General features: G+C 37.6%; 1 protein-coding gene across 8 annotated transcripts in view; it reads right to left on the bottom strand.

The window, feature by feature from the left end:
• Nucleotides 1-25,924, bottom strand: part of PRKDC (protein kinase, DNA-activated, catalytic subunit) — a 221,645-nt gene that overhangs the window by 15,203 nt on the left and 180,518 nt on the right. For 7 of the 8 annotated variants that reach the window (XR_004810577.2, XM_025477681.3, XM_049103971.1 and 4 more), the window contains 11 exons: nucleotides 18,113-18,287; nucleotides 16,537-16,730; nucleotides 15,546-15,726; nucleotides 13,843-14,003; nucleotides 10,583-10,794; nucleotides 9,646-9,733; nucleotides 9,391-9,534; nucleotides 3,997-4,201; nucleotides 2,520-2,587; nucleotides 1,559-1,779; nucleotides 1,164-1,256 (listed from right to left, as the gene is read on the bottom strand). Coding sequence is in view for 7 of the 8 variants with exons in the window: in XM_025477681.3 (XP_025333466.3) it covers nucleotides 1,164-1,256; nucleotides 1,559-1,779; nucleotides 2,520-2,587; nucleotides 3,997-4,201; nucleotides 9,391-9,534; nucleotides 9,646-9,733; nucleotides 10,583-10,794; nucleotides 13,843-14,003; nucleotides 15,546-15,726; nucleotides 16,537-16,730; nucleotides 18,113-18,287 (1,742 nt within the window). In the remaining variant the exon portion in view is untranslated. The remainder of the gene's footprint in view (nucleotides 1-1,163; nucleotides 1,257-1,558; nucleotides 1,780-2,519; nucleotides 2,588-3,996; nucleotides 4,202-9,390; nucleotides 9,535-9,645; nucleotides 9,734-10,582; nucleotides 10,795-13,842; nucleotides 14,004-15,545; nucleotides 15,727-16,536; nucleotides 16,731-18,112; nucleotides 18,288-25,924) is intronic. The other variant, XM_025477680.3, reaches the window with a different exon arrangement.

The following is a 25,924-nucleotide window of genomic DNA, read 5'->3' on the forward strand; positions in this document are numbered from 1 at the left end:
AGAAGTAATTTATACACTTCTGTATTTGAAAGGCACTTTGAACTCCACCAACACCTATGTTTACCCTATGTATTTTACATTACTATTCCATCTTAGACACGGAGGCATAGGAACAAAGGAAAGGGCACGTCAGTTTTGCAAGATTCCCACTAAAAGTCAGAATAAGTTAGCATGAGTAAGATCTGGACTTCCTGACTCCAGGAAGTACTGTCCATCAGTTTCCCTGTCCTCTAAGGAACACAGAACAACTGCAGGCAAAGGACTCAAATGATTGAAATTAAAAGTTCGTACACACAGCCTTATTTAGCAGAAGCAAGACTTTGGTAAGAATATTCTTAATTTTACAGAAATCATTTTTGACTGATGAGAATTTTGCTCCTATTTAAATGCTTTCAGGACAGAACAGAGTACATATAAAGAAACAGGCCTTAAAGCTAATTACAGTCATTTCCTCTTCCTTCATCCAAACTTCTCAATTCCTTCTTCAAAATGTCTTTCAATGTTGTCCTTACTTTTCTTTACAGAAAAAAACCAAAATGCTTTCTGATTAAAAATCTATGTTCGTTGTTGAAAACTTGGAAAATATAATAAAAGGGTAAAGAAAAATAAAAAGCACCAATATCATGACCTAGAATTAATTACTAATAATCCTAGGTAGCCCACTTACATGCTGGGCAGCCTATGACAAGTTATATAAACTCTCTGGGCCTCAACTTCCTCATCTGTACAGAGCTGTTAATAATAATTTGCAGGTTTTTGTAAGAAAGAAATGACTTCACACACATTAATAACTGAGAATACTACCTAGCATGCAGAAAATGTTTAATTAAATGTTAGTTGCTAATCTTTTTATTTCCTTAAGATATTCATTACTGTTGTTGCAAAGCTAATACCATTTTTTTTTCATTGTGGTAGAATCTATGCAGCTACTGTTTGGAACCCTCTATTCCATTTAGTTTATTCATCTAGCCAGAGGTGGAGAAAACTGACCAGGGTGTGGCTCAGAGCCCCAAATTAAAAGGGACCCAGAAATGTCACTGGAAACATGAGATAGAGGAACTTAATCTAAAACAACATTACTCAGGGAGATTATGCTTGGGGAGCAACAGGCTTGCAATATGTCTGGGCAGAGTTGAAGGAGGAGTATGTAGGCTCCACATCACCTTGTATAAGCTGCTTTCTCCTCTCGTGACATGTTACTCAAAAGGAAGTCCTTCAAGGTAAGAGTATTTTCAATCCATTCAATTAGTCCTAATCTGAAAAGGAGAATAAATAGTTTATGAACACAAACCTAAACCTCTTTTTCCTCATCAGAAAAAAGTTCTGTAGAATCAAAGCAGATTTCCTCAAGTCAGTTCTTCATTTACTTTCTCCATATTAAGTTTGAAAATCAAAGGCAAGCGCCTACAAGTGCTTGTTAGTTCTGTTTATAGCCCTGTCTTTATGAAAGCTAAAATACTAAATCCCATCTCTGTAACCTTAAACAAGGATTTGGCCCAGTCCTAAAATTTACACTCAAAAAAACCTATTCTAGAATGACTATGTGCACTGGTCCCACCTGGAGGTCATGGGTATAACATGGTAAGTCTTCAGCTGCATGTTTCTCTGGCTACAGGCGGTGTCCTGAGAAAGGAGGACATTCATGACCTCAAAGAGTTGTTCGATCCTCTGGTCCTGCCGCAGATCTTCACCCCCCTTGACAAGGAAAGGGTACTCCTTCTCATCATGGCCTCGGATGATAATGCGCTTCGGCTTTCTGATAGAAGCCATTACTTTTATCTTTAAAAATTAAGAAAATATTTTAGGTGCAGTCTAAGAAACTGATAGAAAAACTGATAGTATCATTATCAAAAGAGAAAAAGTAAGGCTGGTTGGTACAGATTCCTCAAAGAGACAGTGAAGTGACAGAAAACTAATACAGAACCTAGTGCCAGGGAAATATTTGTTACCTGTTTATGTCCTACTGCTGTGCCTCTAGAAACTTCATATTCCTTGTTACAAATAATTGCTTATAAAATGTAGATATAAATAATTCCTTATAAATGAGCAACTTATAACATGTTAACTTCCTAAAGTTAACTCTACCTATGTTTTAAAATAGACACACACACACAGTTTACTCTTTGAGTTTGTTACATTAAAACACTGAAGCATGTACACAGAGTTTACTCTTTGAATTTGTTACATTAAAGCACTGAAGCATTGTATTAAGAGCTTCAGTAACTAATAGGATCAGAAAACTCTGTGCATTTAAGATCAAGATGGAAAGCTCCTTTCTCTAGTAAAGACAAATATGTCATTCTCATACCTGAAAAACTAAACACCACATTCATAATCTTTACAGGAATTATTTTTGACTGATGAGAGATTTGCTATGCAAATACTTTCAGGACAGAATAGAGTACAATGAAGACAAATAGGCCCTGAAGCTATTTATGACTATTTCCTCTTCCTTCATCCAATAGTTACTCACCAAAACTTGTCATATACTGGCAATAGTCACAGACATTGGCACCTACCCGCTCATCAAACCCAGCGATTCGTGCATGGTATTCTGGTAGTGGCTTTCCTTTGCCATCATACTGACCTAAGACAAACCACAGAAGCCTTACTTAAATATAGCTTGTTATAGAACCCTGTATTTTAACATATACCTGTTTATATAATAATAATATATAATAATAATAATAATAATATTTATGATAATAATAATAAAATTGTGATAAAATTTTTTACTTTAAGTTTTATTTTAAAAACATTTGACTTCCTTAAAAAAGATTTATTTATTGGGGCGCCTGGGTGGCTCAGTGGTTGAGCATCTGCCTTTGGCTCAGGGCATGATCCTGGATTCTTGGGATCAAGTCCCACATCAGGCTCCCCCACAGTGCCTGCTTCTCCCTCTGCCTATGTCTCTGTCTCTGTGTGTATGTATCTCTAATGAATAAATAAATAAAATCTTTCAAAAAATATTTATTTATTCTAAAGAGAGAGATGGAGAAAAAGCACATGAAAGGGGGAGGGAGGGGCAGAGAGAGAATCTCAAGCAAATTCCCTAAGTGCGGCGCTTGATACAGGACTTGATCTCACAGTCTTGAGATCATGACCTGACCTGAAAGTAAAAGTTGGATGCTTAACCAACTGAGCTACTCAAGTGCCCCCCACAAAATTTGAGTTTTTTTTAAATAATGCTATTATTTCTCAATCTAATGGAAAATAGCTTCCTATTATAGAGTAGAAAAATTCCAAACAGAAAAAATAATGCAATAAGCTAGAAAACTCTATTATATCAAGGAGAATCAAGCTGCATAAGAGGAGGCCTACATATTCAGCTTTCTTTCATGCGATGCAGAGCAGTTAATAATCACAAAGTGTTTTTCCAATTTTTTCTTATATCCACTATATGAGAATATGAATAACCATAATAAAATATTTCTTTGGCAAATTCTAGGATGAAGAACGTGGAATGTATAAAGACTCTTTGAAAAATCTTGCTGTGTTCACATCAGACCAGCCTGCTGTGCCTCTATCCTCATAGTCACAATTCTGTCCTGAAGGTAGATCATTTATCTTTGTCATTTTATTTTTTTATATTTTATTTTATTTTTTTGTTTTTTTTTGTTTTATCTTTGTCATTTTAAATGGGACCAATATGCACATCCAAGGAAGGGATTTGCATTTGTACCTATATTACATTTCTGAAGAATGTAGTAGAAGCAAAGCATGGTATGTTCAGAGAAATTACCAGTTACATTATTAAATGCAAGTCTGAATACTTGTATAAGCAGGAAAATAAGAAAACTATAAGTAGACATTTAGTAAAGTGTACTAATTCACAGTAATTATAGATTGTCATAATGACAAAAAGTATAGTGAAATTTTAAGTTCTTAAAAAATAACTGCCAAGAACCCAATATTCCTGTTTTTAGAACTCAAAAGTCCTTGCTACACCACTATTCTCCTTAAAGTCCAGTTTTGTCACCCCAAGAATAAACTCACCAGGAATCTCCAACTCATTTCTCAAGAATTCTACTTTGAAGTCACTCATCCAGGGTGAGCATTCTTTCAGATTCCCAGGTGGCTTTGAGTCTGTGCACATTTTATAAAATAGTGAGTCGGTAATACTGCCGAAGTCACGGAGTTTCATTCCAGGTAGCTTAGAACCTCCCTTCCCAAAGTGTTTATCAAATTCTTTTCCAAAAACCTGAAATTAATAATAATTTACATTAAACATTAATGTTTAGCTTGAACTTCAGGAAAGGTTCTAGATTTATACTTTTGTTTTCCTTGAATGTTTCAATACTCTAAACATATGAAGGCTGCCTTTTGTTTGTGTTCCTCGGAAACGACAGAAAGGATACAGTTAGTAATAATTATAATCATTAAATTGTAATCTTAAAATTATAAAGCTTAAAAACCTTTAACCTCTTGGAGTACATTGTCTAGTTACTGATCTGTATCATTATGACAGCAGGAGTAATTGGGAACAAGGTACTAAATAAAGGGAGTAATTTAATAAAATGAAAAGTCTGTGATTCTTCATCAGAGCTGAAGAGCTTCTGATAAACGTCTTTCAAGTCATTATTTTGAATCACAAACTAGTATAAACCTTAATTTATATTTTTAAATTATTTTTTAATTTAAATTTTAGTAAACATACAGTGCAATATTAGTTTCTGGATAGAATTCAATGACTCATTACTTACATACAACACCCAGTGCTCATCACAACAAGTGCCCTTTTTAATACCCATCACCCATCTAGCCCATTTCCCACCGACCTCTCTCCATAAACTCTGTTTGTTCTCTATTCGTTAAGAGTCTCTTATGGCTTGTTTCTCTCTTTTTTTCTTTTCCCCCTTACCATATGTTCACTTGTTTTCTTTTTAAATTACACGAGATCAAATGGTATTTGTCTTTCTCTGACTTATTTCACTGAGCATAATACACGCTAGCTCCATCCATGACACTGAAAATGGCACGATTTCATTTTTGATGATTGAGTAATATCCCATTGTGTGTGTGTGTATGTGTGTATGTGTATACCACATCTTCTTTATCCATTCATCAGTCAATGGACACTTCGGCTCTCTCCATATTCTAGCTATTGTTGATAATGCTGCTATAAACATTGGGGTGCATGTCCCCCTTCAAATCCTTTAAGATGGAAAATTACAAATATTTCTTTGTATTAATCTCTACCCAAATATTCATTTAAATTATAATCCTGATATCAAAATAAAAAAAAAAAACTCAAGAGAATCACTAACAGTGACTTAGTAGTAAGTCACTAAGATTTACTCAGTATCTTTAATTAGAAATTTTTACCACATTTAAAACTCACCCCAAAACATAAACCTGGTATAAATGAAAATTATGCCCTATTTTAAGATAATCCATTACAAGAAAATTGACATACATAAAGTGAATTTATTCCTTAATCTTTTTTTTTTAAGATTTTATTTATTTATTCGTGAGAGGTAGAGGCTCCCTGCAGGGCGCCTGATGCAGGACTTGATCCCAGGATCCCAGGATCACGACCTGAGCCAAAGCCAGATGCTCAACCATTGAGCCACCCAGGTACCCCATTATTTTTAAATCTATAAGTGAATTGAAAGTATAGAAATAATCTCCAATTCTAGAATACATGAAAATATTAGGTATTTCCCAAACATACTCAGCACCAACAATATATGTGAATGGCATAATGCCCTCTGAAGTGAAATCTGAGACAATTCTGTTTTGGTAGATTATTATTTTAATTAATTAATTAACACAAATTATGTGTTGATTTGGTATAAAGCAGTAAGTTGTAGATTGATTTTTCAGGGTATTAGAATTAACCTCTAAACAAATATGATGGCTGGTAGGAATGATGGAAGTATGTTTCTGCCACTACCATACTCTCCCTCAGGGTTGGATGCAGCTGTGCTGAGCAGCACCTGGGAAGAACAGTGGTCTACCCTAACAGATTTCCAGGCTGCAGCCCTATGGTACCCAGCATGCAGGGAAATGAAGTGGCCACAAATTCAAAGGGATAACATGCAGTCTTAACTGGGGACTGCACAGTATTATTCTGCATGAAGTGATGAAGGGCTGCTGTGGATATTCTCACACCGGTTAAGGAGAGAGACAGGCAGCAAACTAGGATGAAATTCCCTGCCCTCTCTCTGGGGTGGGGGTCAGAGCATCCTGAGAGCAGGGCAGATGGGGGAAGGCAGCAGAACAGTACTGCTGAAATGAAGCCTTCTCACAGGTGATGAACTGGTTCCACTATGCTAGGGCACCTGGTGTCAGTTGCCATTCTGCCATTCTCTCCATTTGATACAGGGCAAGTCTCCTGTTTTTCAGATCCAACGCCTTTGTTTAGAATAAGGTATGGCAGGGATGTCTAGGTGGCTCAGTGGTTGAGCGTCTGCCTTTGGCTCAGGTCGTGATCCTGGGGTCCTGGGATTGAGTCCCGCATTGGGCTCCCCATGGGGAGCCTGCTTCTCCCTCAGCCTATGTCTCTGCCTCTCTCTCTGGGTCACTCATGAATAAATAAAATCTTTAAAAAAAAAAATAGAATACAGTATGGCAAATTACAACCTGCAAGTCAAGGTTCACTGCCTGTTTTTATAAATAAAATTTTAGGGATCCCTGGGTCGCTCAGTGGGTTAGCGCCTGCCTTCGGCCCAGGGCGTGATCCTGGAGTCCTGGGATCGAGTCCCACATTAGGCTCCCTGCATGGAGCCTGCTTCTCCCTCTGCCTGGGTCTCTGCCTCTCTCTCTCTCTCTCTCTCTCTGTTTCTCATGAATAAATAAATAAAATCTTTTTTTAAAAAAAAAAATAAAATTTTATTGGAATCCTCCCAACCATGCCTATTCATTTACATACTGTCTAGGGCTGCTTTTGCACTAGGATGGCAGATTTGAGTATTCATAACATGAGACTGGTATGGCCTAAACACCAAAAATCTGGACCTTTACAAAAAATGCATGTAGACCACTGGTCTTAAAACAAACACAAATACTTTTCCAAATCTAATATTCTCCAATTTTATACATTTTGTTAATGCTAATACATTGATTTTAAGTACTCTTACATTATGTATAGTTCCTGTACTGAGGCTCTTGTATATTCAGTACTAGGAGACAGATTTGATATGATGTAGAGCCTAATATTATGTCATAACATGATGTACAGAAAGTTATGGTTTTATCTTCACTTTTAGGATATACTGCTGGTCACATTTAGGCAACAGATAGTCCCATGTGTTCCCACATTCATACCACTAACTAAAACTACCCTAAGTGGGAATGTACCTAAAGTACCCACCAAAATCTATCTCTAATTATCAAAACTATACCAATTATTCATCTAATTCAAGATGCCAGTTTCACATCAGGCAGTATTCTAGGAGGCGGAGAGAAAATATGAATAAGACAAAAATCCCTGTTCACAAGTCTAATTATAATTAATTCAGGAGGTATAAATTAAAGGAAGAGCTAAAGATAAATATGGCTTCCCACTCCTGAGGATTTCCCCAGAAGAATCTATACACAGATATTCATGGCAGCAGCATTCATAACAGCTAAGACATGGAAACACTCCAAATGTACACCCACTGACAAAAGGATAAACAAAATGTGACATGTCCTTATGGTGGAATAATACACAGCCATAAAAAGGAATGAAACACTGATACACGCTATAGCATTGATGAACTCTGTAAACATGCTGAGTGAAAGAAGTCAGTCACACATTGTAAGATTTCATTTATACAAAATGTCCAGAAGAGGTAAATCTACACAAACAGAAGTACTTTAGTGGTTGCCCAGGGTGGCAGGAGGGAGGGATAGAGAGTAACTGCTAACAGGTATGGGCTTTCTTTTGGTGATGATGAAAGTGTTCTAGAGGTGCCTGGGTGGCTCAGCCAGTTAAACAGCTGACTTCACCTCAGGTTATGATCTCAGGATCCTGGGATCGAGCCCTGTGTTGGGATCATAAGATCCTTTAATTTGTGCTCAGTGGGGATTCTGCTTATTCCTCTCCCTCTACCTCTCCCCCTCCTCCCATTAGTGTTCTCTCTATCAAATAAACAAATAAATAAAATCTTTAAAAGGGGGCACCTGGGTGGCTCAGTGGTTGAGCATCTGCCTACCACTCAAGTCATGATCCTAGGGTCCTGGGATCGAGTCCTACATGAGGGACTCTGCTCAGCATGGAGTCTGCTTCTCCCTCTCTCTCTTCCCCTCCCACTGCCCTTCTCCTTCTCCACTCGTCTCACATGCTAATAAATAAAAATCTTTAAAAAAATGTTAAAGTAAATGTTCAAAACTGATGTAATATTTATAGAATAAAAACTATAGCATTGTTCACTTTAAATAGATAGATGATAAGGTGTGTGAATTATATCTTAATAAAGCAGTTATATATATAAAAAAAAAACAACAGAAGGGACAAAGATCTTCCTTTGCACTAGAAACTTGAAAACTGGCAATATGAACACCAGGACTTCTACTTATGCTCTTCAGTTTCTTAGAGTTTAATAAACAAAAGTAATTTGACCAAAATCAGTGTGATTAATGCTAACAGAAATATACTTAAGTTGTGTTACACAACACAGAACAACCTCCTTCTTGTTGGGGAAGGAGGTCTAGGGAAGAAAGGATGCATAAGCCAAGCCAAATCTAAAGGTGAGTTCTCCAGATGGAGAAGAGGAGAAAGTAAACCCATTTAAAGGGAGCAACAAGCACAAGGCATGCTGGTGTGAAATCTGGACATTTCAAGGTTCATTTTTAATCTCTCTGGCTCCAAGGGACTTTCCTGATCCCCTACAGACCGGGGGTATTTTCTTCCTTTCCACTCTAGGGCAACTTTAGAAACAGATTTCATGTATCATACTTGTTCTCAAGCCACAGTTCTTTATATAATGTATTTGTCAGACAATCCCTCTGAATTTAGAAACTGGGTCTGTCTTCTCTTTGTATGTCCTCCAGCATCCAGGAGTATGCCTTGGACAGAGGGAAGGGCTCAAAATAATCATCAACTTGTATAAAATACAAATATTTTCTTGATCCAACATTCAAAACACTTTGAGAATTAAAAATATTAACTACAGTATTAAGGAGGACAGTTGTGATGAGCAATGGGTGTTGTAGTTAAGGGATGAATCACTGAATTCTACTTCAGAAACCAATATTGCATTGTATGTTCACGAATTTTAAATTTAAAAAAATTAAATATATTAAACTACATATAACCTTCAAGTCTAAAAATCTGAGCATGAAGAAAAGTTTACAAATTCAACAGACATTTTAAAACCAGGATTATTAACAAGCCAGAAAATATAACTACTGATTGTTACAATGATTCCATTATTATATAGGCAGGCTGCCACCTATCCCTACCTGAATAAACCTCCTTCTGAAAGCCCCAAGCCCTGGAGCCCTTAGATCTCCCAAAGCTGCATACATTCTTTCATACATCTTTTCAATGTTTTTTTTATTAACAGGGTTTTTTGCCAGTTCGGCTTTCATATCATCAGTCCAATCCTGTGCAAAAAAAAAAAAAAAAAAAAAGAGAGAGAGAGGGAAAAACCAAGTTGACTGCAAGTAAGTTCAATCCAAATTCTATGTTTTATGAGTTAGAAGCTATTACATTACCTTAAAGAGCATTTCAGGATTAGAGAGCTGTTCTAGGGCACTAATAAAATCTTGAATCACTCCTCCTAGATCCAACTTAGTTTTAATCCTATAAAACAATTACCAAGGTTAGGTAATCAAATATCTTCCAAAGATCAAGGCCTAAAGTTTATTTAAATACAATTATTTATAGTCACATATAAAACTATATATTACCAACTAAGAGTCTAGTCATGACAGAAAAAGCTCTTAACACAGAATGCCTAAAACACCACGCATTTACCAAATATTCTTACAAAAGTAATAGACCATTGCTAGTTATGTCAACAATCTCCACTTATAAATCAAGTGGAAAAATGAAAAGGACAACAGTTCAGGCAGTCTACTGAACCCTTACTAAGAGAGGCTTCTTGGATATTTTGAATTAAAGAATAAGTTCAGAAACTGCCTTCAAAAAGCATCTCATCTAGTCTGCCTCAATCAACAGATTACTAATTATCAACCACTACTATTAGAAGGACAGATTGTTTCATAAATAACATTCTAAGAAGAAATGTATTTTAAGGAAAGAAAGAAATTCAGGGGCACATGGCTGGCTCAGTCAGTACAGCATACAACTCTTGATTTGTAAATCTGAGCCCCACACTGGTCATAGAGTTTACTTCAAAAAGAAAAAAAAAAATAAAGAAATTCAGTAACAAATAACACACCTGCAATAGATACATCCAACAAATAGATGTCGAAGATTTTCTACTTTTCAATGACAGCTCTAATTGATTTGAAGACAAACTCAAGCTTCCATATGTTTACTTTTTAAAATTCTTTTTAAAGTAAGGTCTGTGCCCAATAGGGGGCTTGAACTCAGGACCCCAAGATCAAGAGTCACATGCTACAACTGAGCCCTCATGTGTTTGCTTTTACTATACACTTTATAACATATAGTATTTGATCAACCCACCTTGCGACAAACTCCTTGTTTTTATGACCAGTAGAAGTATCTTTGAAGGAATAACTTTCACTACTTATTATAAATGGGTAGACAATTGCCTGTGGATAGTTATCAGCAATCTCTTCCACAGTGCACTGGACAGCAACAGCTTCCTCTTGGTCCAATAAGGCCACCATGTGGCTGATCCAGCCAATGAACTGCCAGCAAGGAATGGAAGAAATCTAAAACATAGAAAGCTGTAACTTAATAATGAATAAAACTTTTAACACTGTTTTATTATGAAAGTATTGTGTCCAATATAAAAAATATGTCTACAATCAGAAGCATAAAAATAAGTCTAAAATAAAATGTCTTCTCGCCCTTAGCCCTCTTAGTTCTTATTTCACTGAAGCACCATTCCATTCTTTTAGATGTTTTGTATGCATGTACACAAATATCCTTTCCTTATAAGAAGGGAATCAGACTAGATACACTGTTGCTGGTTTTTCTTAGATGTATAGATATATTTACCTCATTCCTTTTAATAGCTGTATAGTATTCCATTTAATTACTGCTGTATAATGCATTTTTAGGGTATCTTCCAAGTTTTGCTATTACAGATAATGCTACAATGGACATCTCTATATATTTATCTTACTTGTGCTGTATGTGCCCAGAGGATAAATTTCTAGAAGTTAATGTGAACATTAACAGTTATAAAGAAATATTATATTGCTAGATTTCCCTCCAAAAAGATTTTTCAAATTTTCATTTTTAAAAGCTAAATGGAAACTCCTATAACTCAAAACAAAAAAATAATCTGATTAAAATTAGGCTGAAGATCTGAATAGACATTTTTTCAAAGAAGACATATAGATGGCTGACAGACACATGAAAAGGTGTTCAACATCACTCATCAATAGGGAAATGCAAATCAAAACCATAATGAAATATCATCTCACACCTGTCACAATGGCTAGTATCAAAAAAACAAGAAACAACAAGTACTGATGAGGAGAAAAGGCAACACTTGGGTAGTGTTGGTGGGAATGTAAATTGGTGCAGCCAGTGTGGAAAACAGTATGGAGGTTCCTCAAAAAGTTAAAAATAGAAATACCATATAATCCAGTACTTTTACTTGCAGGTATTTACTCAAAGAAAACAAAAACACAATTCGAAAAGATACCTGCACTTCCATTTTATCACAGCATTATTCACAATAGCTAAGATATAAGAGCAACCCAAGTGTCCATTGATAGACGAATGGATAATGAGGATGTGGTTTGTGAAGAATGAAATCTTGCCATGTGTGATTATGTGGATGGACCTAGTAGGTAGTATGTGAAGTGAAATGAGTCAGACAAAGAATGTCAAATATTGTATGATTTTACTTATATGTGCAATCTAAAAAAAAATGAACAAACAAAAAACAGAAATGGACTCCTAAATAGAGATCAAACTAGTGGTTGTTAGAGAGGAGGGATGTGGCAGGATAAGCAAAACAGCTGGAAGGGGATTAAGAAGTACAAAGTTCCTGTAATAAAATAAGGAAATGTAAAGTACAGCATAGGGAATATTGCTCAACAATAGTACTGTTCATACAATGACAGATAGTAGCCACATTTGTTGTGATGAGCACTGAGTAATGCACAGAACTTTTGAATCATTATACTGTATGCTTAAAACCTATGATACTGTTATGTCAACCATGCTTCAACTTAAAAAAATGTATTAGTCTGACTACAAAATCCAACACAGGAGACAGTTTTTAAAAATTTATTGTCAATCTGAGAGGTGAAAAATATCTAATTTTAATTTTCATGTTTGTGAGGGTAAATGGCCTACATTTATTTTCCTTACATATTAAATCATGCATGCATTTCCTCTGACCATTTTCTACTGATCTATTTATTTCGTAGAAGGAGACATCAGCTCTTTATCTCTAGTATGTGTTGCAAATATTTTTCTGGCATTTTTTTTTAACTTTGTATATATTTTTGCTTTTTGAATTTTTCCCCCTGCAGGAAGTGTTCTTTTCCTTTATAGCTTCTGGTGTTTGTCTTTTTATTCCAAGGCCATTTTCAAAATTTGCTCATGTATTCCTTTTTCCTCTCATGCTTTTAAAATGTGTTAATTTTAAGATAAAATCTGATGCACTTGGAATTTTGGTATAAGGAATGAACATGGCAAGCTTCCTACCTTTATCTATAAAGTGAGGAAAGGGCAAAGTGTGTGGGGGTAAAAGGCATTGGTTCACAAGGCTCAAATGAAGTGCTCAATAAAGCTTAGCTCCCCATCTCAAGTGACTCCCTGGTGCCATAACATTGACTGAACATTCCATTTATTTCTCACAAATTCAAAATGCTATCTTCATCATACATAAATAAAATATTATTTTGGGGAAATTAAATCATAATTTAATGATTTCTTCACTAATCTTTAAGAAAAACACACACACATGTATACACTACATTTCTGAAATTACTTTTTAGGACCTATTAAAAATAATCCCATCCTTCGAAACCCACAAAAGGGTCAGAGGGTGTGGTAAAGCCCTGCCAGGCACTGAGTCTCCACAGCTCAGAAACCAGTACTATTTAAAAATTTACTACATAAAGCTGAGTGCTATGTTACTCATTTAAACAATTATATTATCAACTTAATTTTGCAGTTAAACATCTATAAAAGTCATTAAGAAGTCTTTCAGATGGCTCAAACGACAGGAAGACAGTAGGCTAATGCAGCCCTGTGGAGGGGAGGTCTGCACAGGACATACAAGTGGTAAGCAGAATATTGTTGGGGAGCACCCACACACCCAAAGGCCTCAGGACCCTGATGAACTTGGTGCTGCCAGGAGGCACTATGGTCACTGGGGATGTGATGCCAGCTGAAATGTACTCTCTTTCCCTGAGATAAATAATAAACTGAGCATAAGGCACCAACAGATGTTCCAGACTACACCTTAGTTGTTATGAGCCACAAATGCGCTGTAGAAAATTCCCACCTTTGTCCTAAACATACCTCCTCGTCTCCCTGTTATCCTTGTTCAGACACAGTTTTCTTATCAACACTCACCGAGGAAAATGGGTAAATGTAAACAGTCTTTTTATACGGCTTCAAATTATGTTTGTTTTTGGGATATAGTAAAATGCAATGCTGGTTAGGAAAAACTGTAACATGTGCATTGCATTTTACTATATACTATGTGCAACATACTAATGTGTTTAGATATAAACAGAAACATGTTTTAAGTTCTGTCAAGTTCTCTTCACTAGAATATAGGCACTAACCTCTTTTGTCATTAGGCTTAGGGTCTCTTCTGGATACAGCTCTATAATCTGCAGTAGTCTGGGAAACTTCAGCCTGGCTTCACTGGAATGCAATTTTAAAGCTTTCAACATGTTGTCCACCACAAGGCCTGGATATGTCTGCAGTTCTACAGACTCAGTAACTACCAAGTATAGGAGAGAAGAAAACAATGGTCAGTACATCCACTTGTATACACATAAACTATAAATGTAACAAATGATACTTCTTTTTTGGGCTTATATTTTGTATTGTCACTGTTCTCTTTTTAACAAGTACTTTAGATCAACAGACACGAGACCCAGTTTGCAGCCGTATGTAAAAGTTTCCATCTTGAGAGTGACTCTTCATTAGATCATGCATTCTACATGCAGCACAGTTTCCTTCTTGGGCTGCGTGGGAACATAGAGCAGCTGCTGATTACTGAATTTATTTCAGGAGTAAAACACAGGCCACATAGCCAATATTACCAAAGAGCTACAAGTAAAATGTAGAAACTATAAACTAAGCATATGGAAAGATATAGCTTGAGGCTATTTATGTGCTGGTCATGTTACTTAAGGATGTCATTGCCTCTTTTTAAAAATTATTTAATTCAATTAGCCAATATATAGTACATCATTAGTTTCCGATGCAGAGTTCAGGAATTCATCAGTGCATATAACACCCAGTGCTCATTATATGTTTTGTTTTTTTTTAAAGATTTTATTTATTCATGAGAGACACACAGAGAGAGGCAGAGACACAGGCAGAGGGAGAAGGAGGCTCCATGCAGGGAGCCCAATGTGGGACTCCATCGCAGGACTCCATGATTACGCCCTGGGCCAAAGGCAGGTGCCAAACCGCTGAGCCATCCAGGGATTCCCTCATATGCTTTTTTTTTTTTTTTTTTTTAAGATTTTTTATGTTATTTATTCATGAGAGACACAGAGAGAGAAAGAGGTGGAGACACGGGCAGAGGTAGAAGCAGGCTCCATGCAGGGAGCCTGACATGGGACTCAATCCTGGGTCTCCAGGATCACACCTTGGGCTGAAGGTGTCACTAAACCGCTGAGCCACCCAGGCTGCCCTCATACACTCTTCTTAATGCCCGTCACCCAATTACCCCGTTCCTCACCTACTTCCCTTCCAAGAACCCTCAGTTTGTTTCTTATAGTTAAGAGTCTTTCATGGTTTTTCTCCCTCACTGATGACTTACCATTCAGTTTTCCCTCCCTTCCCCTCTGATACTCTATGCTGTTTCTTATATTCCATGTGTGTGTGAAAGCACATAAGTGTCTTTCTCTGATTGACTTACTTCACTCAGCAACATGCCATGGCCTCTTAAAAGGACAAGATTTTTCTCAGAATAACTGTCATTTAAAAACAAACAAGCAGGGGTGCCTGGGTGGTTCAGTCAGATGACTGTCTGACTTTTGATTCCAGGTCAGGTTATGATCCCAGGGTTATGGGATCAAGCCCGAGTTTGGCTCCACACTCAGTACAGAATCTGCTTGACATTCCCTCTCTCCCTCTGCCTCTCCCACTGCTCATGCATGCACACACACTCTCAAAAAAATCTTTAAATGACTGAATAAAAGAATAAAAGAAAAATAAGCAAACAGGAAACCTAAAGTACCTAAAGAAGTCTTAAAACTTTGGCTAGCACAATGTGACAAACTAAATGGTTTTTCCATTTGTAATTCACCTGATGCACTCTCTTCCTCCTTGCGGAGCTGCTGGTCACAAAAATCCGCCAGTGTCATGTAAGCATCTGTCAGGCTGGCTACAGGACCCTGGCCTCTGAGAGAAGGCTGGGCTTCCTCCTCCGCTGTCCGTACAGCCTCAGAAAGGTGATGGAAGGCTCTCTGGTACAGAACTGCGATCACCTAGAATTCACAGAGCTCTCAGTTGTGAACCTGTGAATACAGCTTAATGTTTCTGGAAGAACTCTACTTTCTACTTGTAATGATACAAAAAGAACACTTGTGATTTGTGAGCCATGAGATAACAAAGAATGCTGGTTAAATGGAAAAAAGTGTTTGTCTGCCCTGATTGTGAAATAGTGAATGATTCAGTTATGATCCTCAGGACTTTGAAAAACCAGATGGTCCATTAGTCATGCAGACCTGGCATAAAAGATCAGTGGGGGTCATGCAGCCTGTCAGGAACTGAAGAAGAAATGGAAGTTGGCACTTTATCTTCACTGCCCTGCATAGCCATTGGTAGTAACACTGAGGGGGAAGAAAGCAAGGCTAACAACTAAAGTGAGGTGCACAGTGAGATGAGAAGAGGCTGCCTACTATGGAAAATATAAAATCACCTGAGAAAAGCGAGGCAAAGCAGACACTACCTAAAAAAGTGGAAAGGGCTGGTTTGCTCCACAAGTTAATGGGATGTCTGAATGGCAACTGGTGGTGAAATCCATTAACAAAATTCTTAGAAGAACTGTCCACATCAATCCAACAAAATTTCTCACTTCAAATACTAAAACAAATTGTATCATTCAAATAAACAGGAAACACATGGAGTATGTCCGTTTTCCACAAAGAAACTTGGCTGTGCATAAATGTCAAATACATTTTCAAAGCACAAAGCAATCATCATTCCTTGTTATTGCTTTCGTGCAGCCTGAAAGCTGCACATTATGGATGTACAACACACAAACATCAAAAGTTCACTCTTTCAGTATTCATTACCTTTTCTGTATTCTCTAAACTGGATCCAGAAAGGTCCAAGATTCTTCTAGCCCTGCTTTCCTCGATTTCGGCAAGGCAGGCTGGCTCCCTGCGGAGAGCATTAGCTATGATGCTGTAAGTTGTACCCAAGAGAATGTTCTGGTCATGGAAAGCCAGAACATTTTTGCTGAAGTAACTTGATGTGCTCTCTCCTGCTGGATTAAAAATGCACACACACACACGATTTTCTCAGAAATAAATGAAAGCCATAAATTTAAAAAGATACTCAGAGTATACATATTTCTATTAAGAAATTAAAATAAATCTTGAAAGTATAAGAAACTGGCTTCAAACATTGGTTAGGGAATTTCATAAGCTCATATTAATGAAAAATGTTCTTTGTTAGCAGTGACTGTATCAAAGTCTACAGAGGCTAAGGCAATTAAAACACTGAATGAACTTTTATTCAAGCGCCATCATTCTACATTTTGTCAAAGCACCTAATTCTGTTATGAAGGAAAGAAAATGTCTCTTTTTAATGCATTTGTGCATATACATTAATAACTAGAGATTTTTAAGTTGATAGTGTGACCTAAAGCTAATAAAGCAACAGATGATGCTGCATGTACAGGTCTAATTCTCTATCTTCCCTAGTGTGGCTAAGGGAAGAGAGCTTACCAGCCTTGGTCAAAACTACAGCTCGCGCTGCAGTCTTTTGTGAGGTGGCACAAAAGAGGAAGGGCTGTCACTCAGCAAGTGCCATCAACCACTCTGCACTGCTCATCCACCTATGAAAATTCTCTGCCAGATTACCCTCACATACATGTTCAAAACTACTGGCCCTATTCCCCAAACTGTTGAAAACTACAGCCATATTACGACTACTAAAACTGTAGAATTATTATTATGAGTATTAATGTTATCTTAGTATCAGCAAACTCCTCCTCCTCTCCCCCATTCCACCCACCAAAAAACCCTAAAAATATTATTTAAGCAATCATGAGGATGATTTTCTAATCCTGATAAATATGAAGGCCTTTTGTTCAATTTGCATTTTTATTGAAACTGATACTCTGATATCATTCCCCATCCTACTGAAGGGTCAATCATGGGAATATGGTTATAAGCATGGTCAGTAATAGTGCTGCTATGCACCCCCGACACAGGTAGCGAAGCAGTGGAATGCATCCAAAACTCACACAAATTTTTTCTCCCCTCAGTTTTGAAGGCTATGTTATTATAAAAAGAGAAAAACTGAGGAAAAAGGTGTTTCACATTCAATTTTTTAAAAGGCAATTCTTGTAGGTAAACAAGGTTCTCATAAATAATTAAACTATTAGACCTACAATTTGCATAAGTATTAAAGAAAAAACCTTAATTTCAATTGTATTTGATCAATTAAGAAATAAAATCTCCAGGTACCATATTCTATAGCATTATAAGACACAAAGTACCTTGGCTCCAAACATTTAATAAAATTAGAAGATTTAAATCCTAAATGTCAGATAAAGCAGCAAAAGTAGAGTTTTAAAAGATACAGACATAATACAAAATAGTGTTGCTGAACTTAATTCCATAGATAAGTACAGTCTAGTACCCAGCAAGGAGACTGTTTTCAGCGCTGAGAGAATCTGCTGTAGGCAGCTCTGGCCCTGGATCCGGCTGTGGCTGAGCCGGCAGTAGGTGTGCACCCACTTCACCTGCCAGTCATCTCTTGTTTTTGACTCTCTACGAAGCTCCTTTAGTAGTTTCATGGCAAGTGAGAAATTGTGCTATAGAAGGAAAAAAAGTGGTATGATGACATATGGGTGATGACTTAGAAATAAAATTTTTTGACAGAAATTTTGAATTGGCTTGTTTCCATTTTTGCATGACACAACTTACCTGAGAGCAGCAACTCCATCTCCTCAGCTTAAATTATGTACGTGTCTTTTTATCATGGGGATAGAATTCACATTTCAAGTATACAGTTGGGCAACCATCACTACTATCTAGTTGCAGACTATCTGATCAACTCAAAAAGAACACGCTGTCCATAAGCATTTGCTCCCCATTTGCGCTAGCCTTGGGCAAACCACTCATGTCTGTCTCTATGGATTTGCCTATTCTGGACATTTCCAATCAATGAAATAAGAAAACGTGGTGATTTTTATCTGTCTTCTCTCACTTAGTGTAGCCTTTTCCAGGTTCGCCTAAGTTATAGTGTGTATTCATACCTTATTCCTTCACATGGCTGAATAATATTCTATTGCATGGAGAGAATATATTTTATTTACTCAATCATCTATTAATAGATTTTGGGTTGTTTCTAACATTTGGCTATTCTGAATAATTCTAACTATAAACATCTACATACAACTTTCTTGTGGACATACACTTTCATTTCTCCTGCATACCTAGGTCACATGGTAACTCTATGTGTAACTTTCTGAGGAACTGTCAGACTATTCTCCACAGCATCTGTACCATTTTACATTCCTATCCTCAATGTAGGAGGGTTCCAATTTCTCCACATCTTCACCAATACTTGTCAATATCTCTTTGATTACAGTAGGTGTGAAGTGGTATCTTGTGTGGTTTCGATTTGCATTTTCCTAATAGCTAATAGTGTGAGTATCTTCTCATATGCTTGTTGACCATCTGTATATCTGCTCTGCAGAAATGTCTATTTAGAATCCTTTGCCCAGGGGCTCCTAGGTGGCTCAGTTACTTAAGCATCTGCCTTCAGCTCCGGCCAAAATCCCAGGGTTCTGGGGTCCAGCCCCCACATCAGGCTCAAGCTCAGCAGGGAGACTGCTCTTCCCTTTCCCTCTGCCTGCTGATCCCCCTGCTTATGTTCTCTCTCTGTCAAATAAACAGTCTTAAAAAAATAGAATCCTTTGCCCATTTTATAAGGTAGTTTGTGTTTCTGTTGTTCAGGTATAAAGAGTTCTTTACGTGTTCTATATAGTAAACCCTTATCAGATATATGATTTCCAGTATTTTCTCATATTGTATGCGCTGTCTCATCACTGTTTTGAGTGTGTTATTTGAGGCAAAGGAGTTTTTAAATTTTGATGTATACATTATTTTTTATTTCGTTGGTTGTTATGTGGAAGTCTTTTAAATTTTTTTTTTTGTATTGGAGTTCAATTTGCCAACATATAGCATTATCACCCAGTGCTCATCCCGTCAAATGCCCCCGTCAATGCCCGTCACACAGTCATCCCAACCCCCCGCCCACCTCCCTTGCCACTACCCGTTTTGTTTCCCAGAGTTAGGAATCTTTCGTGTTTTGTCACCTTCACTGATATTTCCCACTCATTTTCTTTCCTTTCCCCTTTATTTCCTTTCACTATTTTTTATATTCCACAAATGAACGAGACCTTATAATGTTTCTTCTTCTCTGATTGACTCACTTCACTCAGCATAATACCCTCCAGTTCTATCCATGTTGAGGCAAATGGTGGGTATTTGTCGTTTCTAATGGCTGAGAAATATTCTATTGTATACATATATCACAGCTTCTTTATCCATTCATCTTTCTATTAGCACCGAGGCTTCTTCCACAGTTTGGCTATTGTGGACAATGCTGCTATACTCATTTGGGTGCAGGTGTTCCAGCGTTATACTGCATCTGTGTCTTTGGGGTAAATCCACAGAAGTGCAATTGCTGGGTCGTAGAGCAGTTCTATTTTTAACACTTTGAGGAACCTCCACACAGTTTTCCAGAGTGGCTGTACAAATTCACATTCCCACCAACAGTGCAAGAGGGTTCCCCTTTCTCCACATCCTCTCCAACATTTGTTGTTTCCAGTCTTGTTAATTTTCACCATTCTCATGGGTGTGAGATGGTATCTCATTGTGGTTTTGATCTGTATTTCCCTGAAGGCAAGTGATGTGGACCATGTTCTCATGTGCTTGTTGGCCAAGTTTATGTCTTCTTTGGTGAAATTTCTGTTCATGTCTTTTGTCCATTTCAGGATTGGATTGTTTGTTTCTTTGCTGTTGAGTTTAATATGTTCTTTTTTTTTTTTTTTTTTTAGTTCAATATGTTCTTTATAGATCTTGGATACTAGCCCTTTACCTGATATGTCATTGCAAATATCTTCTCCCATTCTGTAGGCTGTCTTTTAGTTTTGTTGACTGTTTCTTTTGATGTGCTGAAGATTTTATCTTAGTCCCAATAATTTATTTTTGCTTTTGTTTCCCTTTCCTTCTTAGATGTATCTTGCAAGAAGTTGCTGTGGCCAACTTCAAAAAGGGTGTTGCCTGTGTTCTCCTCTAGGATTTTGATGGATTCTTGTCTCATATTTAGATCTTTCATCCATTGAGTTTATCTTTGTGTATGGTGTAAGAGAATGGTCTACTTTCATTCTTCTGCATGTGGCTGTCCATTTTTCCAGCACCATTTGTTGAAGAGACTGTCCTTTTTCCAGTGGATAGTCTTTCCTGCTTTGTTGAATATTAGTTGATAGAGTTGAGGGCCCATTTCTGGGTTCTGAATTCTGTTCCATTGATCTATGTGTCTGATTTTGTCCAAGTATGACACTGTCTTGATGATCACAGCTTTGTAGTACAACCTGAAACCTGGCATTGTGATGCCCCCGGCTCTGGTTTTCTTTTTCAATATTCCCCTGGATATTTGGGTCTTTTCTCATTCCACACAAATCTTGAGATGATTTGTTCCAACTCTCTGAAGAAAGTCCATGGTATTCTGATAGGGATTGCATTAAATGTGTAAATTGCCCTGGGTAGCATTGACATTTTCACAATGTTAATTTTTCCAATCCACGAGCATGGAATATTATTCCATCTCTTTGTGTCTTCCTCAATTTCTTTCAGAAGTGTTCTGTAGTGTTTAGGGTATATATCCTTTACTTTTTTGGTTAAGTTTCTTCCTAGGTATCTTATGTTTTGGGGGATTGACTCCTTAATTTCTCTTTCTTCAGTCTCATTGTTAGTATATAGAAATGCCACTGATTTCTGGGCATTGATTTTGTATCCTGCCACAGTGCCGAATTGCTGTATGAGTTCTAGCAATCTTAGGGGGGAGCTTTTATGTACAGTATCACGTCATCTGCGAAGAGGGAGAGTTTGAATTCTTCTTTGCCAGTTTGAATGCCTTTGATTTCTTTTTGTTGCCTGATCACTGAGGTAAGGACTTCCAGTACTATGTCGAATAGCAGTGGTGAGAGTGAACATCCCTGTCGTGTTCCTGATCTAAGAGGAAAGGCTCCCAGTGTTTCCCCACTGAGAATGATATTTGCTGTGGGCTATTTGTAGACGGCTTTTAAGATGCTGAGGAATGTTCCCTCTATTCTTACACTCTGAAGAGTTTTGATTGGAATGGATGCTGTATTTTGTCAAATGCTTTCTCTGCATCTATTGGGACGATCACATGGTTCTTGTTTTTCCTCTTGCTGATATGATCTATCACACTGATTGCATTACAAGTGTTGAACCAGCCTTGCATTCTGGGGATAAATCCCATGTGGTCATGGTGAATAATCTTCTTAATGTACTACTGGATCCTAATGGCTAGTATCTTGTTGAGAATTTATCATCTGTGTTCATCAGGGATATTGGGTTATAATTCTTCTTTTCGGTAGAGTCTTTGGTTTTGCAATTAAGGTGATGCTGGCCTCGTAGAAGGAGTTTGGAAGTATTCCATCTCTTTCTATCTTTCAGAACAGCTTTAGTAGAATAGGTAGTGTTTCTTCTTTAAATGTTTGATAGAATTCCCTTGGGAAGCCATTTGGCCCTGGACTTTTGTGACTTGGGATGTTTTTTGATGACTGCTTCAATTTCCTCCCTGGTTATCGGCCTTTTCAGGTTTTCTATTTCTTCCTGTTCCAGTTTTGGGAGTTTGTGGTTTTCCAGAAATGCGTCCATTTCTTCTAGATTGCCTAATTTATTGGCGTATAGCTGCTCATAATAAGTTTTTAAAATCATTTGTATTTCCTTGGGATTGGTGGTGACCTCTCCTTTTTCAATCATGATTTTATTAATTTGAGTCTTTTCTCTTTTGTTTTTAATAAGTCTGGCTAATGGTTTATCTTATTAATTCTTTCAAAGAACCAACTCCTGGTTTTGTTGATCTGTTTCACATTTTTTCTGGTCACTATTTCATGGAGTTCTGCTTGAATCTTTATTAACTCTCTTCTTCTGATGGGTGTAGGTTTTATTTGCTGTTGTTTCTCCAGTTCCTTTAGGTGCAAGGTTAGCTTGTGCATTTGAGTTTTTTCTAATTATGTGAGGGATGCTTGTATTGTGATGTATTTCCCTCTCAGGACTGCTTTTGCTGTATCCCAAAGATTTTGAACGGTTGTATCTTCATTCTCATTACTTTCCATGAATCTTTTTAACTCTTCTCTAATTTCCTGGTTGACCCTTTCATCTTTCAGCAGCATCCCCCTGCTTTAACCTCCCTGTGTTTGAATTTTATCCAAATTTCTTCTTGTGATTTAGTTCTAGTTTCAAAGCATTATGGTCTGAATATATGCAGGGGACAATCCCAATCTTTTGGTATCAGTTAAGACCTGATTTGTGACCCAGTATGTGGTGTATTCTGGAGAAAGTTCCATGTGTACTTGAGAAGAATGTGTATTCAGTTGCATTTTGATGTAAAGTTCTAAAATATCTGTGACATACATCTAGTCCAGTGTATCATTTAAAGCTCTTGTTTCGGGATCCCTGGGTGGCGCAGCGGTTTGGTGCCTGCCTTTGGCCCAGGGTGCGATCCTGGAGACCCGGGATCGAATCCCACGTCGGGCTCCCAGTGCATGGAGCCTGCTTCTCCCTCTGCCTGTGTCTCTGCCTCTCTCTCTCTCTGTGTGACTATCATAAGTAAATAAAAATTAAAAAAAAAAAATAATAAAGCTCTTGTTTCTTTGGAGATGTTGTGCTTAGAATATCTGTCATTTGCAGAAAGCGCCGTGTTGAAGTCTCCCAGTATTAGTGTATTATTATGTAAATATGTCTTAACTTTGGTTATTAATTGATATACTTGGCATTTCCCCAATTAGGGGCATAAATATTCATGATTGTTAGGTCCTCTTGTTGGATAGATCCTTTAAGTATGATACAGTGTCCCTCTTCATCTCTTACTACAGTCTTTGGGATAAACTTTATCTGATATGAGGATAGCTACACCTGTTTTCTTTTGAGGACCATTTGAATGGTAAAATGATTCTCCAACCTTTTATTTTCAGGCTGTAGGTATCCTTAGGTCTAAAATGAGTCTCTTGTAGACAGCAAATAGATGGGTCTTGCTTTTTTATCCAGTCTGAAACCCTGCGCCTTTTGATGGGATCTGTAAGCCCATTCACGTTTAGAGTTACTACTGAAAGATGAATGTCGTGTCATCATAATACCTATTTAGTCCATTTTTGTGGATTGTTTCTTTGGATTTCCTCTTTCTTTTACAGAGTCCCCCTTAATATTTCTTGCAGAGCTGGTTTGGTGGTCACATACTCTTTCAGTTTCTGCCTATCTTGGAAGCTCTTTATTTCTCCTTCTATTCTGAATGAGAGCCTTGTTGGATAGAGTATTCTTGGCTGTACATTCTTCTCATTTAGGACCCTGAATATATCCTGCCAGCCCGTTCTGGCCTGCCAGGTCTCTGTGCAGAGGTCTGCTGTTAACCTAGTACTTCTCCCCATATAAGTTAGGGATCTCTTGTCTCTTGCTGCTTTAAGCATTTTCTCTTTATCTTTGGAATTTTCAAGTTTCACTATTAAATGTCAAGGTGTTGAACAGTTTTTATTGATTTTTTTTGGGGGGGGGGGAATCTCTCTATCTCCTGGATCTGAATGCCTGTTTCTCTCCCCAAATTAGGAAAGTTTTCAGCTATGATTTGTTCAAATACGCTTTCTGGTCCTCTGTCGCTTTCGGCACCTTCTGCAACCCCAATTAAATGTAGATTTTTCCTTCTGAGTCTGTCATTTATTTCCCTTAACCTTTCCTAATGGTCTTTTGTTTTTCTCTTTTTTCCTCAGCTTCCTTCCCTGCCATCAACTTGTCTTCTATGTCACTCACTCATTCTTCTACCTCCTTTACCCTAGTCGTTAGGACCTCTAGTTTGGATTGCTTCTCATTTGATTTTTATTTTTAAAGATTTGTTTATTTATTTATTCATGAGACACAGAGAGAGAGAGAGGCAGAGACACAGGCAGAGGGAGAAGCAGGCTCCATGCAGGGAGCCGGACGTGGGACTTGACCCCAGGTCCCCAGGATCACGCACTGGGCAAAAGGCGGTGCTAAACCGCTGAGCCACCCAGGCTGCCCTCATTTAACTGATTTTTAATTTCAGCCTGATTAGATCTAATTTCTGCCTTCATGAAGTCTCTTGAAACCTTTATGCTTTTTTCCAGAGCCACCAGTTGCTTTATAATTGTGCTTCTGAATTGGCTTTCTGATATCGAATTGTAATCTAAATTCTGTGGGCTCAGCTTCTTGGTCATACTGTAATGTCACCATTTGATTTCAGCTCCTTTGTAGGCATCTCTCCCTTTGCTCCTCCTAAAGCTGTAGGCCAATTTTGGCAACTGGTCTCAGTCACCTCATCTACTCCTGTGGCTTCAGTGATAGTCCACATGCCGATCGCATTCGGACCTCTATCGCAAGCACAGATATTTTTCTTCAGAACTTTAGATTTCTTATGTACAAATTATCTAACAAAAACACAACTTGCTTAACAGCTTCCCATATTCACTATGTCCTAAACTGATTGTACCATCTGCCCCACAAACTGCTCCTTTTCCTGCATTCCCATTCACCCAGCTACACAGGCAGAACCCCAAGGATCCTACTTTTCCCTCCCAAACAGAACCAATCATAGTATCTCACTCACACCTCCTTCTTCTTGAACCTGTCCACTTACCTCCACTACCTAAGGGGCTGCCCTTATTAATTAACTGGACTACTAATATAGAAGCTGGGGTTCAATGGTAGCTCCACTCAGGAAACTAAATGCTCAGGGTCATTCCTGGGTCTTTTATGTTATTCTCACCACCCTATTTCACCTTTCAGTTCCCAACTACTCCAGGAAGCTTTCTCTGTTCCCACAAGGCTAAGTCAGGTGTCCTTCCCATGTGACCGTCCTTTAGTATTATCATACTATAATTGTTTGTCTACGTTCTGTATTTTATTCAACACAGTATCTCCACCATGTAATGTTGTGCTTGGTAATGAAGAGGCATAACTCAAATTTCAATTCTGCTCTTTTGAAAAGTACAGGCTGGTAAACTGGAATGCACTGAAGGGTTTATGTAATCTTCAGACTGGAACTATTTTTTTCTGTTCACCTCTAGTAGTACTACTTCTATCAAGCTAACTCTATTTAGCCCTTACTTATTATTGAAAAATTCCTAAGAAAAGCCAATGTGCCATATGAAAGGTTTTTAGTGATCCTAGTGATTCTTACATA

The sequence above is a fragment of the Canis lupus genome, chromosome 29 (assembly GCF_003254725.2).
Source record: "Canis lupus dingo isolate Sandy chromosome 29, ASM325472v2, whole genome shotgun sequence".
Taxonomy (NCBI): domain Eukaryota; kingdom Metazoa; phylum Chordata; class Mammalia; order Carnivora; family Canidae; genus Canis; species Canis lupus.